The 13,909-nt window shown below is 42.3% G+C and overlaps 1 protein-coding gene across 7 annotated transcripts in view; it reads left to right on the top strand.

The window, feature by feature from the left end:
* SPTBN1 (spectrin beta, non-erythrocytic 1) overlaps positions 1-13,909 on the top strand; it is a 212,449-nt gene that overhangs the window by 55,255 nt on the left and 143,285 nt on the right. For 6 of the 7 annotated variants that reach the window (XM_024242708.3, XM_054547569.2, XM_063713439.1 and 3 more), the window contains exon 2: positions 13,042-13,236. In XM_024242708.3, coding sequence (XP_024098476.1) covers positions 13,089-13,236 — 148 coding nt within the window. In that variant the 5' untranslated portion in view covers positions 13,042-13,088. Of the gene's footprint in view, positions 1-11,948; positions 12,239-13,041; positions 13,237-13,909 lie in introns of all 7 variants that reach the window. The other variant, XM_063713441.1, reaches the window with a different exon arrangement.

The following is a 13,909-nucleotide window of genomic DNA, read 5'->3' as shown; positions in this document are numbered from 1 at the left end:
GTGGTGGTGGGGGGAGGTATATGTGTCTCACATATCGCTTAGTATAGTGTTGCTTTTCAGTGCAGTTTTACATATTTGTTTCATTTCATTCTCTTCCAGGTTATTGAGATAATGCATTTCCACTTGATAGATTTGCAGAGGATTTTGGCATTGGGTTGCTCTAGGAGAAGTCAGATTACAAATAAAAAGTGCTTTATTGCTCCTGTGTTGTTCAGGCACATATGATGCTAACTTAGGAAATTTCACAACGAATAAGGCAGTGAAATGCCAAACTCACTGAAATTCAGGATTGGTATTTTGGCAGCAGCACCATTAGAACTATACTCTAATGTAATTTAAAACTATTTGGAAGTGAATGTAAGACCAAACTGTTATTTTTGGTGGCTTAGAAACCCCACATTAGCCATAAGACCATGGCGCTAGGTCTGTATTGAGTTAATAGTTTCTATTTTTAAAAATAATTTAGTCAACCAGAAGACATCAGTTAATTTCAATTTTAATAGCTCTTCTCTGTATGTGGAACAGAAACAAGGATGGCTGTGAACTGCCATGTATATGAGAATAGCTGTGTATTTATTTGGTAGGACTCAAAAAATATTTTAGTTGGTTCAAGTTAGGTGATTTCGAGGTTTGTAAATGAACATTGGAAAAATTAACCTTTCTCTGTAGATCTATCTACTTTCAACATTCAGCTGATTTTTCAAAATATTAGGACTTAAAAATTATATTTAGATTTTAGAGAGTATTATATGTAAGCGGAGAAGAAGTAAGTTACTTTAAAATTTTAATGTACAAGTAGTAAAGAAGGATAAATTTCTGTGCAGCAGATAAAGAATTTTCTTATCAGGGACTCACATAATAAATCCATTTGTAATATCACTGTTCCTTGTGCAGTTTGCTCTGTAAAATGGAGGAAGGTGGGGGGGTTGCCATGTTTCTGTCTCATACTGTTGTTTGTTATAGAGTGTATTCATGGTTATACTGTATAATAATGATAATAAGTTCTTAAACCATGGTGATGAGATCTTTTTGGCAGAATGTTTTAAAATAAACAGTGTATTTCCCATGAGTGAAATCTTTAAAAACAATTAATTTCCATTATAGTAAGGGTGAATTTTGCTCCTTCAAAGAGTATAGAGCCTGGTTGAATTTGCCCATTAAGAAAAAAAAATGTGTCTATTGGACTGTGTTGTTTATAAAGCTAGAATCACCTTCCAGTGGTGTCTTCCATCCTTGTAGGAAAGAGGTTTATCTCTGAATTTTGAGAATGGAGGTTCATAATGGGCATTTTAGCATTTGAATGTTGTAGGAAGAAGATGGCTAAATCTTCACTGCTCCCCTAAAGTACACACATTAGTTCTGGTGGGGAGTAGCCACTCTGAGATTTTATATCGGAGACATAATGAATGGGATCCATGATATGTGAAATTCTAATTCTTTAGTACAGAGAAATGTGCTCTTCATCTTTCTGTCTTCTGAGGCTTTTTTCAAGTGTTTGAAACCGCCATTGCAAAACTCTAACTGAGACAGTGAAAGAGATCTGTACTAACCAATTCCATCTTGCTTCTAACCTCCAAGCAGTCCTTGCTCTTTCCTGGGCTTAGGCCAAACTAACTTTGAGAGGAAATTAGTTTGTAGTTTAAAACAAAGATGATAACAAAACCCCCTTCTTGCCTGGGGACTAGATTGCCTTTGCAGGACTAACAAATTAACCACAACATTAGAAAATATGGTTTAGGAGTCATGCTGCGGGAGGCTGCAAGATTCTAACCTCCCCAAATGGCTCCTGGGAATAACATCACTGTTGCAAAACCTAAGATGAGCACCTGTGACATTTTGCAGACCCTGTCCTCGATGGATCATTTGGCACCACCCAGATGGATAAACTGGCTTATCTGGTCTTGTGGCCCCCACCCAGGACTGACTCAATGCAAGAGGACAGCTTCAACTCCGTATTCATCTCCACCCCTATCAATCAGAACTGCCAACTCAGTGGCCCCCTCCCCACCAAATTATCCTTAAAAACTCCAGTCCCCAAATTCTTGGGGAGACTGTTTTAAGTAATAACAAAACTCTGGTCTGCTGCACAGCCAGCTCTGTGTGAATAACTTTATTCAATTCCCCTGTCTTGATAAATAGGCTCTGTCTAGACAGTGGGTGACGTGAAACTGTTGGGTGGTTACTTCTTCATTAAAGGAGATAAGCATTTTTTTCTTTAGCTTGGATAGTGTTTTTCATCATTTTTTTCATTATTCCCATCCCTTAATAGGAATTTTTAGATTATTTATTTATTTATTTATTTTTGTGACAGGGTCTTGCTCTGTCCCCCAGGCTGTAGTGCTTTGGCATGATCACAGCTTGCTGCAGCCTTGGCCTCCCAGGCTCAAGTGATCCTCCCATTTGAAGATGAGTGGCTGGGACTACAGGCATGTGTTACCACACTTGACTAATTTTTAATTTTTTTGTAGAGACGGGCTCACTTTGTTGCCCGGGCTGGTCTCCAACTCATGGCCTCAAATGATCCTCCTGCCTGGGCCTCCCAAAGTGCTGGGATTGCAGATGTGAGCCCCCTCGCCCAGTGTGACATTTTTTTTCTCCTAATTGCCTACCCATGAAATTTTCATGCCATACATACATTATATATCTATGCTTATATGAAAAAGAATACAATTTTTTGCCTCATCCCCAAAATGAATTTTCATTCCTTGTGGGGGCAATATCACCCCCATTGTGTATGTACAAGGAGACCTGGCTGGGTGGGTAACTGGCCTAGGCGTAATTAGACTTTGGAGGTCATTCATTTCCTTATTTATTTAAGAACCTTGAGTCTTTTTGATATTTTTCTGACATAGACCACTATTAAAGGGTTCTTGCCTTAGAGGGTAGGCCAATTTGTTCATTTAAAGCATGGGCTTTGGAGTCATACCCACTTGGTTCAAGTCCTCTTGGTTTCTTCATTTTTTTGCTGTGCCACCACCAGCAAAACTTTAGTTTATTCACCTCTAAAATAGGGCTAATAATAGTATCTACTTCAAAAGGTTGCTGAGGAGGATGGAGTAAGAAAGCAAATAAAGCACCGCCCCCCAGAAAGAGTAAGCCATCCTCCCAAAATATAATTTTTAGCTGTGTTAGGGTTTAGAGTCATCACCTCTGCATTTTAAAGATTAGATTGTGTTCTTATGGTACAAGATTCAATATTGATAACGATATTATGATAAAAGCATCATAGCTGTGTGACTTGATTGAGTTGTTTAACGCTTGGGGCCCCAGTTTCCATATTTTTGTTAATTATGATGGAAAATACAAAATAAGTGGACTAAAATGTCAAATATGGTAGTAATCCTAATAAATGCAAATGGATTATGCCTGCTGACTAAATGACAGACGCTCTTGGGTTAGATTGAAACAAAGAGAGGCATACCTAAGACAAAGTGACTCTAGAAGTGTGAACTCAAAATGTCTGAGACAGGTCTCAGTCAATTTAGAAAGTTTATTTTGTCAAGGTTAGGGACATACCAGTGACATAACCTCAGGAGGTCCTGATAACATGTGCCCAAGGTGGTCAGGGTACAGCTTGCTTTTATACATTTTAGGGAGACACAATACATCAATCAGTACATGTAAGATTTACATTGGTTTGACCTGGAAGGGCAGGATAGGGGCAGCCTTCCAGGTCATAGGTAGATTTAAATTTTTTCTGATGGCAATTGGTCGAAAGAGTCATTATCAGTAGAAAGGAATGTCTGGCTTATGATAAGGGGTTGTGGAGACCTAGGTTTTATCATGCAGATGAGGCCTCCAAGTAGCAGGCTTCAGAGAGAAAAGAGTTTGAGTATTTCTTATCCCACTTAAGGTCTGAGTTGATGTTAATGCTGGAGGGGGGATAGTGAGGCATGTCCAACCTCCCCTCTTCCATCATGGCCTGAAAGAGATTTTCAGGCAACTCCAGGATGCCCTTGGCCAAGAGGGCCCATTCAGATGGTTGGGGGCCTTAGAATTTTATTTTTAGTTTACAGAAGGTTTGAAATAATGGATACCAGGCAAATATTACTGTCAATCAAAATAGAGTTCATATGTTAATAGGGATAAAACAATATTTCATAATGTTAACAGCTTATCTAGAAGATAAAATAATTATGATCTTGTAACATACTCAGGGAATGAGAAAGAAAATCTGATAATCATAGTGGGAAGTATTACTATACTCTGTCATTGATAAACAAAAGTTAGTACAGCTATAGATTATTTGAAGTCCAAAATACTTTATTAACAAGAGTTTAGTAATTTAATAATTATTAATAGGTCTCAGAGAACCTTTCCCTCTCAGGATGATCTGATTTTGTGAATTTTGGCTGAACTGTATACAGCTCTATCGTGCCTTTTTTTTTTTTTTTTTCTTTTGAGACAAGAGTCTCGCTTTGCCACCCAGGCTAGAGTGTAGTAGTGCTATCTCAGCTCACTGCAACCTCCATCTCCCAGGTTCAAGCAATTCTCCTGCCTCAGCCTCCTGAGTAGCTGGGTTTATAGGCGCCCTCCACCACGCCTGGCTAATTTTTGTATTTTTAGTAGAGACAGGGTTTCACCATGTTAGCCAGGCTGGTCTCAAACTCCTGACCTCATGATCTGCCCGCCTCGGCCTCCCAAAGTGCTGGGATTACAGGCGTGAGCCACTGCGCCTGGCGTTTTTTTTTTTTTTAAAACAGTGGATGTGTTCCTATAAAGCTGCAGTACACTGGATTGTTTTAAAAGTGAAGGCTACTTTAATAACGGACATTATGTGCTTGTGACTTGTGTTGTTAATTATCATGCTGTGACTTTTCATGTGTGTCTTTGTATTTATGAGCAGAGAACTCTGAATGTTTGGGATGTAATCTCGGTCCTTTTTTGGCATTAGCCCCATGTACCTGAGTAATAATAGGTCAGACAGGTTATTAAGAAACAGTGGTTTCTTGCATGTTCTCACTCATAGGTGGGAATTGAACAATGAGGACACTTGGACACAGGGTGGGGAACATCACACACCGGGGCCTGTCATGGGGTGGGGAGATGGGGGAGGGATAGCATTAGGAGAAATGCCTAAAGTAAATGACGAGGTAATGGGTGCAGCAAACCAACACGGCACATGTATACATATGTAACAAACCTGCACATTGTGCACATGTCCACTAGAACCTAAAGTATAATTAAAAAAAAAAAAAAAGAAACAGTGGTTTCTTGTAGATACTCCTTTTTGGCAACTGAACAGTTGAGATAGTTGAAGCAAAATTCTCAGACACGCAATTTGCAGTTTGGTGCCTTCAGAGTCCTTAGAAGGCCTTTTTAAAGATAGCATACCAGCATCCGGTGTACAGTTTTTCAAGTCTTTTTTGAATAAAGTGGGAGTGTTTTAAGTGTTTGCAGAACATTTGGGTCTGTGAATTCTGCCAAAGTAATTGTTACATAGTTTTCTTCCTCGAAAAGGACTGGCAAACATTGGTCACCTTCTTCATTTTATTTAATTTATTTGAGCCTTTAATTAAGATTGGGTATTAAGAAAGTGTGTGTATATGGGTGTGTGCATATGTGTAGTGCCAATGAAAATTCCATGTATTCTGTTTGTTGCTTTACTCTCTGAAATCTGAGTAGTTCAGACAAAAAATAATTTTTTTACAAGGGTAAAAACTAAATTAAAAAGGGAAATCTAAATTTTATTATGTGTATGGAGAGGCACCTTATTAAATATTCACTCTTTCATTAGCAGCCTATTTTAAAAAATGTGACTTCCTTGAAAGCAGAGTGTCTACCAGATCTATGTAAGTCAGAAGAGTGTATGTTTCAGGCGTTGTGACTGATGGAGATAGTACCAGAGTGGCAGCTCCAATTGACTTTGCCCCTGTGCTCTCACCTCCCAATCCTCCTTCTGCCACCCGTCCAGGCAGCCCATTTAGAAACAAATAATTAGCAAGCACTTAATGTTACCAGGCACCCTGCTAGGAGTTATAAAGACAGAATGATGGGATCATGACCTCAAGAGGCCATGGCTTATTGATGGTAAGTAAACAGAAGGTTTGTAATTATGAAGCAGTCTTTTAATGATAGGTCAGCGGTGCATAAGGTGTCGGAGGGAGTGCATGTGGGCACTATCTAAGGTTGTCTAAATCAGACCAGGTGATGGTGGTGGTGAGTGATTTGAGGAGGTTCCTGGCTGTAGTGATACCTGAGCTAGAATTTGCAGCAAGAGTAAAGAGCTGTTCCAGGTGATGGGTTTGGAACTGTGACAAGAACATGATTCTTCTCTCTCAGGAGTTGCAAGAGCTTAGGACACGGATAGTGGGACCAGGCTAGAGAGATGGGCAAGATCCTCATAGAGAATCTCATTTTCTCTCCTAAGGCTTCTTGGCATTATTCTGAAGGCATTGGGAGCCACTTGGTAGATTTTAGTTTTTAGGGGCATGAAATGACTGGAGTTACATTTTAGCACGGTCCCTCTGGTAGCATTGTAGGGGAATGGATTAGGGATTACAATGAGAGATGAGGAGCTGAAATGAGAAACTCCTGCTGGAACTAACTCATGAGATTTTCAGGAGGTACAAGTTACCTTAGGGCCACCCTGTGGAGGGAGAGGGAGAAATGAAAGGTGACTGCGAAGGTTTCTGACTGGGGCGGCTGGGAGAAGTGGGGATGCCATTCAGCGAGGGAGTGGTGGAGGAGATGCAGGGCGTAGAGGTCGGGGCTGTGAGTTCGGTGTTCGACAGGCGGAGTTAGTGATTGTTAGGAGACACCTGCACCTTGCTGTCCAGGGAGCAGCTGTCAGCACCTGGTAACCAGAAAAGACAGAGAAGTGGATGATGTCACCAAGAAAGATTTTGTAGAGTAACAGAAGAGGATGGTGGAAAGTAGCCTGGGGATTATTGTTTCTTCATAAAACAAAAACCTGCAAGTTTATCTGATAACCTGTGCGACTTAGAAGATAAATGTGGTATCTTGGAAAGTAAGAGAACAGGTAAAGTATTTTCCCTCTGGGCTGTTCCAGGTACTGACTTTACAAATTTTAATCAATATAGAGGAGAACTAACAGAATACTTTCAAAGCCTGGCATGGTAACATTCCAGTTTCTTTCCTAATGGTTATGACCTGTGGTAGCTCATGCTAGAGTTGTAGAAACCTCTTTACCTCAAAGGTTCAGGATAATAATTTCCACATCCATTTCTGCCTTGGTCCACCTGTTTGAAGAAATGAATTTAGTGTCTGCTTATTGAAGCAGAAAATAATAAAGCATCTGGAATTTCTATGCATCTTATGGAAAATTCCAGTTCATAGGATGTAGGATTAAAGAAGAGTAATTTGAGGGGGAGGATCTTGGCTTTTCTACATATTACTTTTTATACACACACACACCCCCACACCCTACCCCATCCCTCCCCCACCCCCAACCCCACAATGGAGAAGAGCGGGGAAAGCAGATAGGCACTTTCCTATCTTTTCAAAACCTAGTCACAAAGAACATGGACATTACCCTTGTCACACGCAGAGTATTACTGTTCTTATTCATTCAAAAGTTGTTTAACGAGCTCCTACGTGGTGATCAAGTCCAGCGGAATCCAGACCCTCGCTCTGCTATTAGAGGGATGAGGGCCTTTCTCTTCAAGGGGAGATTCCCTTTCCTTGTGTCAGCCTTACATAGTCCTTTCCGGGTTTCCTAATGGTGGAACCACCAGGCAGAGTTCCAAGACGGCTAAGCCTTCCTCCCTTCTCTTCCTAACCTTCCCACAGCTATTTAAGAAGTACAGAGGACTTCACAGCCCATGGGAGGCATGGCCAATAGCACCTTGAGAAAACCCAGCCCTTTTTAGATAACCTGCTGGGACACCTGTACGTGTGATATAAACTGTCCTCACAGCTGGCCCAGTCCCATATGGAAGTGGGTTAGAGGATAATGATGTTTGTAGCATGCTGGAGTTCGGAGTCTCCATGCCATGGGCACACTCTTCCATACTGTTGCCCTGACTCTGACTTCTTCACCCTCACGTCACTCCCTTGCTGCTGTTGAGTGCCTAGAAGGGACCTTTCCATGATGGCTATGGTGGGAGCGAGGGATGTTTTGCCTTGAAATTGCCTTGAAAATAAAATAATGGGTTCTATCACTGTAAATACTCAGCTTTCTTTGGACAAAGGACATTGTCTTTGGACAAATGGAGAATATTGAAGAAAAAAGATGTCTCTACTATCAAATTCTGGACACTTGAGTGAAACGGTTGAATAAAAAGAACTCAGAGCATTGCTTTTTTTTTTTTTTTTGAGACGAGTCTCACTGTGTTGTTTGGGCTGGAGTGCGGTGGCGCGTTCATGGCTCACTGCAGCCTTGACCTCTTGGGCTCAAGTGATCCTCCCACCTCAGCCTCCCAAGTAGCTGGGACTACAGGCACGTGCCACCATGCCCGGCTAATTTTTGTAGAGACAGTGAAGAGGGTGGGGAGGGTGTCTCACCATCTTACCCAGGCTGGTCTCAAACTCCTGGGCTCAAGTGATCTGGCCACTGTGGCCTCCCAAATTGTTGCGATTACAGGTGTGAGCCACTGTGCTTGGCATTTATTTATTTATTTATTTTGTACACAGACTAGTGGATAATTTGGATACTTTGACTTCCCATTCACCTGTTTTTTGTTTTTTTCTTTTGAGACAGTCTGGCTCTGTCACCCAGGGTGGAGAGCAGTGGCACAATTATGGTTCACTGCAACCTCCACCTCCCTGGCTTGAGTGGTCCTCCTACCTCAGCCTCCCAAGTAGCTGGAACCGCAGGGGCATGCCACCACAGCTGGCTATTTTTTTTTTTTTATTTTTGTGGAGGGGGTCTCACTGTGTTGTCCAGTCTGGTCTTCAACGCCTGGGCTCAAGTGATCTGCCTGCCTTGGCCTCCCAAAGTGCTGGGATTACAGGCATGAGCCACCACTCCTGGCCTAACCTTTCCGTTTTAAGGAACAATAACAGGGTTTTTAAGGAACACCATTAGGAAAGAACATTAGGGAAAAAAGTGCTTTAGTTCTCTGAGTGACTTATTTTAAGCTTAAGACAAGAATTATCACTTACTTATTAAGTAATCTGTGGGCTGGGTAAGGTAGGCTCACACCTGTAATCCCAGGACTTTGTGAGGCCAAGGCAAGCAGGTCACCCAAGTTCAGGAGTTTGAGACTAGCCTGGCCAACATGGTGAAGCCCCATTTCTAAAAATACAAAAATTAGCCAGGCATGGTGGTGCACACCTGTAATTCCAGCTAATCAGGAGGGTGAGGCAGGAGAATTGCTTGAACCTGGGAGGTGGAGGTTGTAGTAAGCTGAGATCGTGCCACTGCACTCCAGCGTGGGCGACAGAGCGAGACTCTGTCTCAAAAAAAAAAGAAATCTGTGGAAAGCAGTTGTTGGTTCAGTGATAGAAAGAGAGATTCGCAGGTGGGGGCAGGGCAGGGGCCAGGCTGTGCTTCTGCAGGAGTAGGGTGCGGTGGATGTTGCAGCGCAGGTATAGCTGTCCTGGAGGTTTCTTCTCTTTGGTCAGCAGGTGGCACCAAACAGCTAAAACTTATCTGGGTAGAGGCATGCTTTGCTTGGGTTTCACCTTGGGTTGGGTTGGATTAAATTTTACTTTCTTTACTTTCAGAATTTCGGATTAATAGCACTTTCACATTTTCTCCCTAGAGATAGAATCCTCCAAGGTTGAACTTTATAAAAGTCTTTGATATTGATAATAGTCATGAAAGTTAACTATATTCAAGGTCAGATGATTGCATGACAATATTAATTTTCATTTTCTGGAAGGGTTTATGACTTTGAATGTTAAATGCCACTGTAAGATCATTCAATGGAATATACTTACTGGATTAGGTTTCTGAAGTTTTTGTGTTTTTATGAAATCCCATAAATAAATTGCTAATGTAGGTGTGAAAATTAATATACCCGTGAATATACTTAATTGAGACTGAGTATGTCTATCTGATGAGAATCCAGGATTTTACTTCCATTCAGGATTTTTCTATTAGAGCAGAGATTGGTGACAGTTTGAGTCACAGATGTTGTGGCTCAGTTGTAATGTGGATTCAGTGCTTCTTCCTCAGAAACATGTGGGGTGTGTTGGCGGTGCTCTTGGATAGCATGTGAGAAAACAGCCATGACAAAAGAGCAGGCAGTTGTGTGCTGGTACCACCCAAGAGCCTACTGTTTATTTAAGGTGCAGTTAATTTGTTTCAGCTTATTTACTATAGAAACTTGGTTGCATGTGGCATGTGTGGTTATGTGCTGGAACTTTTAAAAAGCTGCATTTCAAGCACGATAAATGTTTCTTTTCTGCATATATGGGTTTGTTTATTTTTTGTGTGGTGGCATATGTGAGGGGGAAGAATCATCTCTTGAATGATCCTTCTGTGTTGCTGAGTGGTGTCTGGTTTGGTTAGCACGCAGGCTGTCGTGAGGAGGCCTGCTGACTCTGGCCTAGGTGGACATCTTGGTGCACATTAAACAAGGCTTTCACTAAATGAGCATCCAGCTACAAAAACCTGACAATAAATTTGTGAGTTTTAAGATGTTGATAATGGCCGGGCATGGTGGCTCACGCCTGTAATCCCAGCACTTTGGGAGGCCAAGGTGGGCGGATCACAAGGTCTAGGAGTTCGAGACCAGCCTGGCCAATATGGTGAAACCCCATCTCTACCAAAAATAAAAAAATTAGCTGGGCATGGTGGCTCGCGCCTGTAGTCCCAGCTACTCGGGAGGCTGAGGCAGAAGAATTGCTTGAACCCAGGAGGCGAAGGTTGCAGTGAGCCAAGATGGTGCCACTGCACTCCAGCCTGGGTGACACAGCAAAACTCCATCTCAAAAAAAAAAAAAATGTTGATAATTTATCTTTTTTCTTGGGATATCTTCATAGCACTTTAAAAGGGGAGTTGTCTTTTCCCTCCTTTCTTCTTACATTTGCAGATTAACAACTTTCTTAGTAGATAGCTTCATATGCCTGACTGAGCCTGTTTCCCAACAGTGAAATTTAAAATATGCAGGAATTTAACCACATTTAACCACACCCATAGGCATCAGGCATAGCACTAGCTCAGTTTCGCAATGTTTCGTGTCTAGTCAGTCCTTCACCAGGTCCTGTCAGTTTTCCCTCCAAAGCACATCCACCTCTAAGCACATCCACCTCTTAACCATCCCCGCTTCTCCACCCAGAGCTGCACCGCCATCATTTCTGGAGTAACCTCCCAAGTGGCCCCTGCTTCCATTATTGCTGCCTAGAATCTGTTTTCCACACAGCCCTGGGAAGAATATTTTACAAGTGCACTCAAGGGTGGTGTCGGTTATTAGCTTAGAATCCTGCAGTTGCTTCCCGCCACACTTGGGCTTGCCCACCTCCCTCCCCAACCTTGTCTCCGAGTCTCTCCCGCTGCCCACTAGACTCAGCCACACTGAACTTGCCGTTCCTCCCGCATGCTATGCTGCTTCCTTTGCCTGAAACACTATTCTTCTTGATCTGTGCATGACTCATTCCTCTTGACATTGAGTTCTCAGTTTCAGGACCCACTCGAGAGGCCTTCCCTGATCACCAGATCTAAAAATAGTCACTCCCTCTATCACATGACTGTGCTGTCATTTTTTTCTTTAAACTATCTTGCCTTTTCTTTTGTGCCTTTTGTCCAGCTCCTACCACTAGAATATAAGCTTCCCTAGAGCCAGCTCCTTATTGTGTTCGTTTTTATCCCTAGCATCTGGTCCAGCGCAGAGTACATAGTAAGTCTTCATTGTATTTTGGTTCAATGAGTGAATAATAGCTATATTGAAGGGAGAAGCTATGTTTAAAGCTCATCAGTTCAGGATAAAGAATAGCAAGCGTGTATTGAGCATCTACTGTGCACTGGTACTGTCCTTGGTTGCCATACACTTACATCTTAATTTTTTTTTTCTTATTGGAGTTTTGCTCTTGTTGCCCAGGTTAGAGTGCAATGGCATGATGTCGGCTCAACCAAAACCTCCGGCTCCTGGGTTCAAGCAATTTTCCTGCTTCGGCCTCCCAAGTAACTGGGATTATAGGCACGCGCCACCACGCCTGGCTAATTTTTTATTTTTAGTATTGATGGGGATTCTCCATGTTGGTCAGGCTGGACTGGAACTCCCGACCTCAGGTGATCCGCCCACCTCAGCCTCCCAAAGTGCCGGGATTAGAGGCGTGAGCCACTGTGCCTGGCCTTACATCTTAATCTTCAGCATCAGTTTTCTAATATGTAAGTGAGATGTTTAGATAAAATGATCTGCTAGTTCTTTTATATAACATTTTATGAATTTCCAGGAGAAGCTTAAAGATTATAATTTATAGTGATACACAATAGGAATAAATGAGTTCATTCAGAAGCCCCACGTAGGTGTTGATCTACCTCCGATAACATTTCTTTTTTTTTTCTTTTTGAGACGGAGTCTCGCTCTGTTGCCCAGGCAGGAGTTCAGTGGCACGATCTCGGCTCACTACAACCTCTGCCTCCCAGATTCAAGCAATTCTCCCTGCCTCAGCCACCCAAGTAGCTGGGATTACAGGCATGTGCCACCACACCCAGCTAATTTTTGTATTTTTAGTAGAGACGGGTTTTCACCTTGTTGTCCAGGCTGGTCTCGAACTCCTGACCTCAGGTGATCTGCCCACCTCGGCCTCCTAAAGTGCTGGAATTACAGGTGTGAGCCACTGCACCTGGCCCTCCGATAACATTTTTAAATTGCAGAGTTTAAACTTTAGAAAGAAGGAATAAACCCACCATTTTGGGGGTATCCATCATCTCATTCAGTCCTCTCAACAACCTCTGAAGTATCTTCCTTCTTTAATGGTTGGGGAAACTGAGGCTTAGAGATAGTAAGTAACTTGGCTAAGGTCACACACCTATTATGAGACAGTGCTAAAACCTGAAACCAGCATTGCTGCAGAAGACCTATTCTTGGCAAGCACTGTTTTAATTTCTACTCACTCTTACCCCAGTTGGTTCCGTGGGGACTGTATACACTTTAGACGTCTAAATGTTTTTCCTTTTCTTTCTCATAGAACTCTAAGAAGGAGCTGATGTGGAGGAGCAGCTGAGACAGTTCAAGATGACGACCACAGTAGCCACAGACTATGACAACATTGAGATCCAGCAGCAGTACAGTGATGTCAACAACCGCTGGGATGTCGATGACTGGGACAATGAGAACAGCTCTGCGCGGCTTTTTGAGCGGTCCCGCATCAAGGCTCTGGCAGGTGAGTCCTTCACGCCTGTCACAGAGGCCCAGGATGCCTAAAATCAGGATGCCCCTTAAAATCATCCACCCTGTTCCCATGACGCGATCGTGTTCGAAGGTTGTCTCACTTCTCTTTAAATGTGTCCTTGAGAGCCAGCTGACCATTTTGTAAGGTAGTCAGTTCCATATTTGGAGAGCTGTCAACTCTAATGGCCAAAATCATTCAGAGCACAGAGTGTTATTTATAGCAATTCAAGAACAGCTGCCCTAAGTTTGTAAGAATTCTTTTATTTTTGACAACTCTTACATTTCAAAATATCAAAGCATACTATTCCTTATACTCAAAAATATACAAATTAACCTGTGTACTTAGTGCCTGTGATACATTAACTGGCCTGACCTGTACCAAGATGGGTTAGTATCACACGCAAGGATTTTACATCTGAAAAGCAATAGCTCAATCTGGTAAAGGCACATTTAATACAGTAACAGGTAAGTTTGCCATTGGTCCATCAGTTCGTGGAACATGTCCTTACTTTGTGATTTCTCATTCCCTTGTTGCTGGTGAACACCTAGAGCACACTTTCTCCATGGCCCCAGTGAGGGTGAGGAGTGTTTTACCCTAAAATTGCCCTGAAAATCAGGAAAGCGTTCTGTGGCTCTGAAAACTCAGCTGTACTGAATATATGTAA

This window comes from Pongo abelii, chromosome 12 (genome assembly GCF_028885655.2).
Source record: "Pongo abelii isolate AG06213 chromosome 12, NHGRI_mPonAbe1-v2.0_pri, whole genome shotgun sequence".
Classification (NCBI taxonomy): domain Eukaryota; kingdom Metazoa; phylum Chordata; class Mammalia; order Primates; family Hominidae; genus Pongo; species Pongo abelii.
The sequence above is the reverse complement of the archived record's forward strand: the minus strand, read 5'-3'. Positions and strand labels throughout refer to the sequence as shown.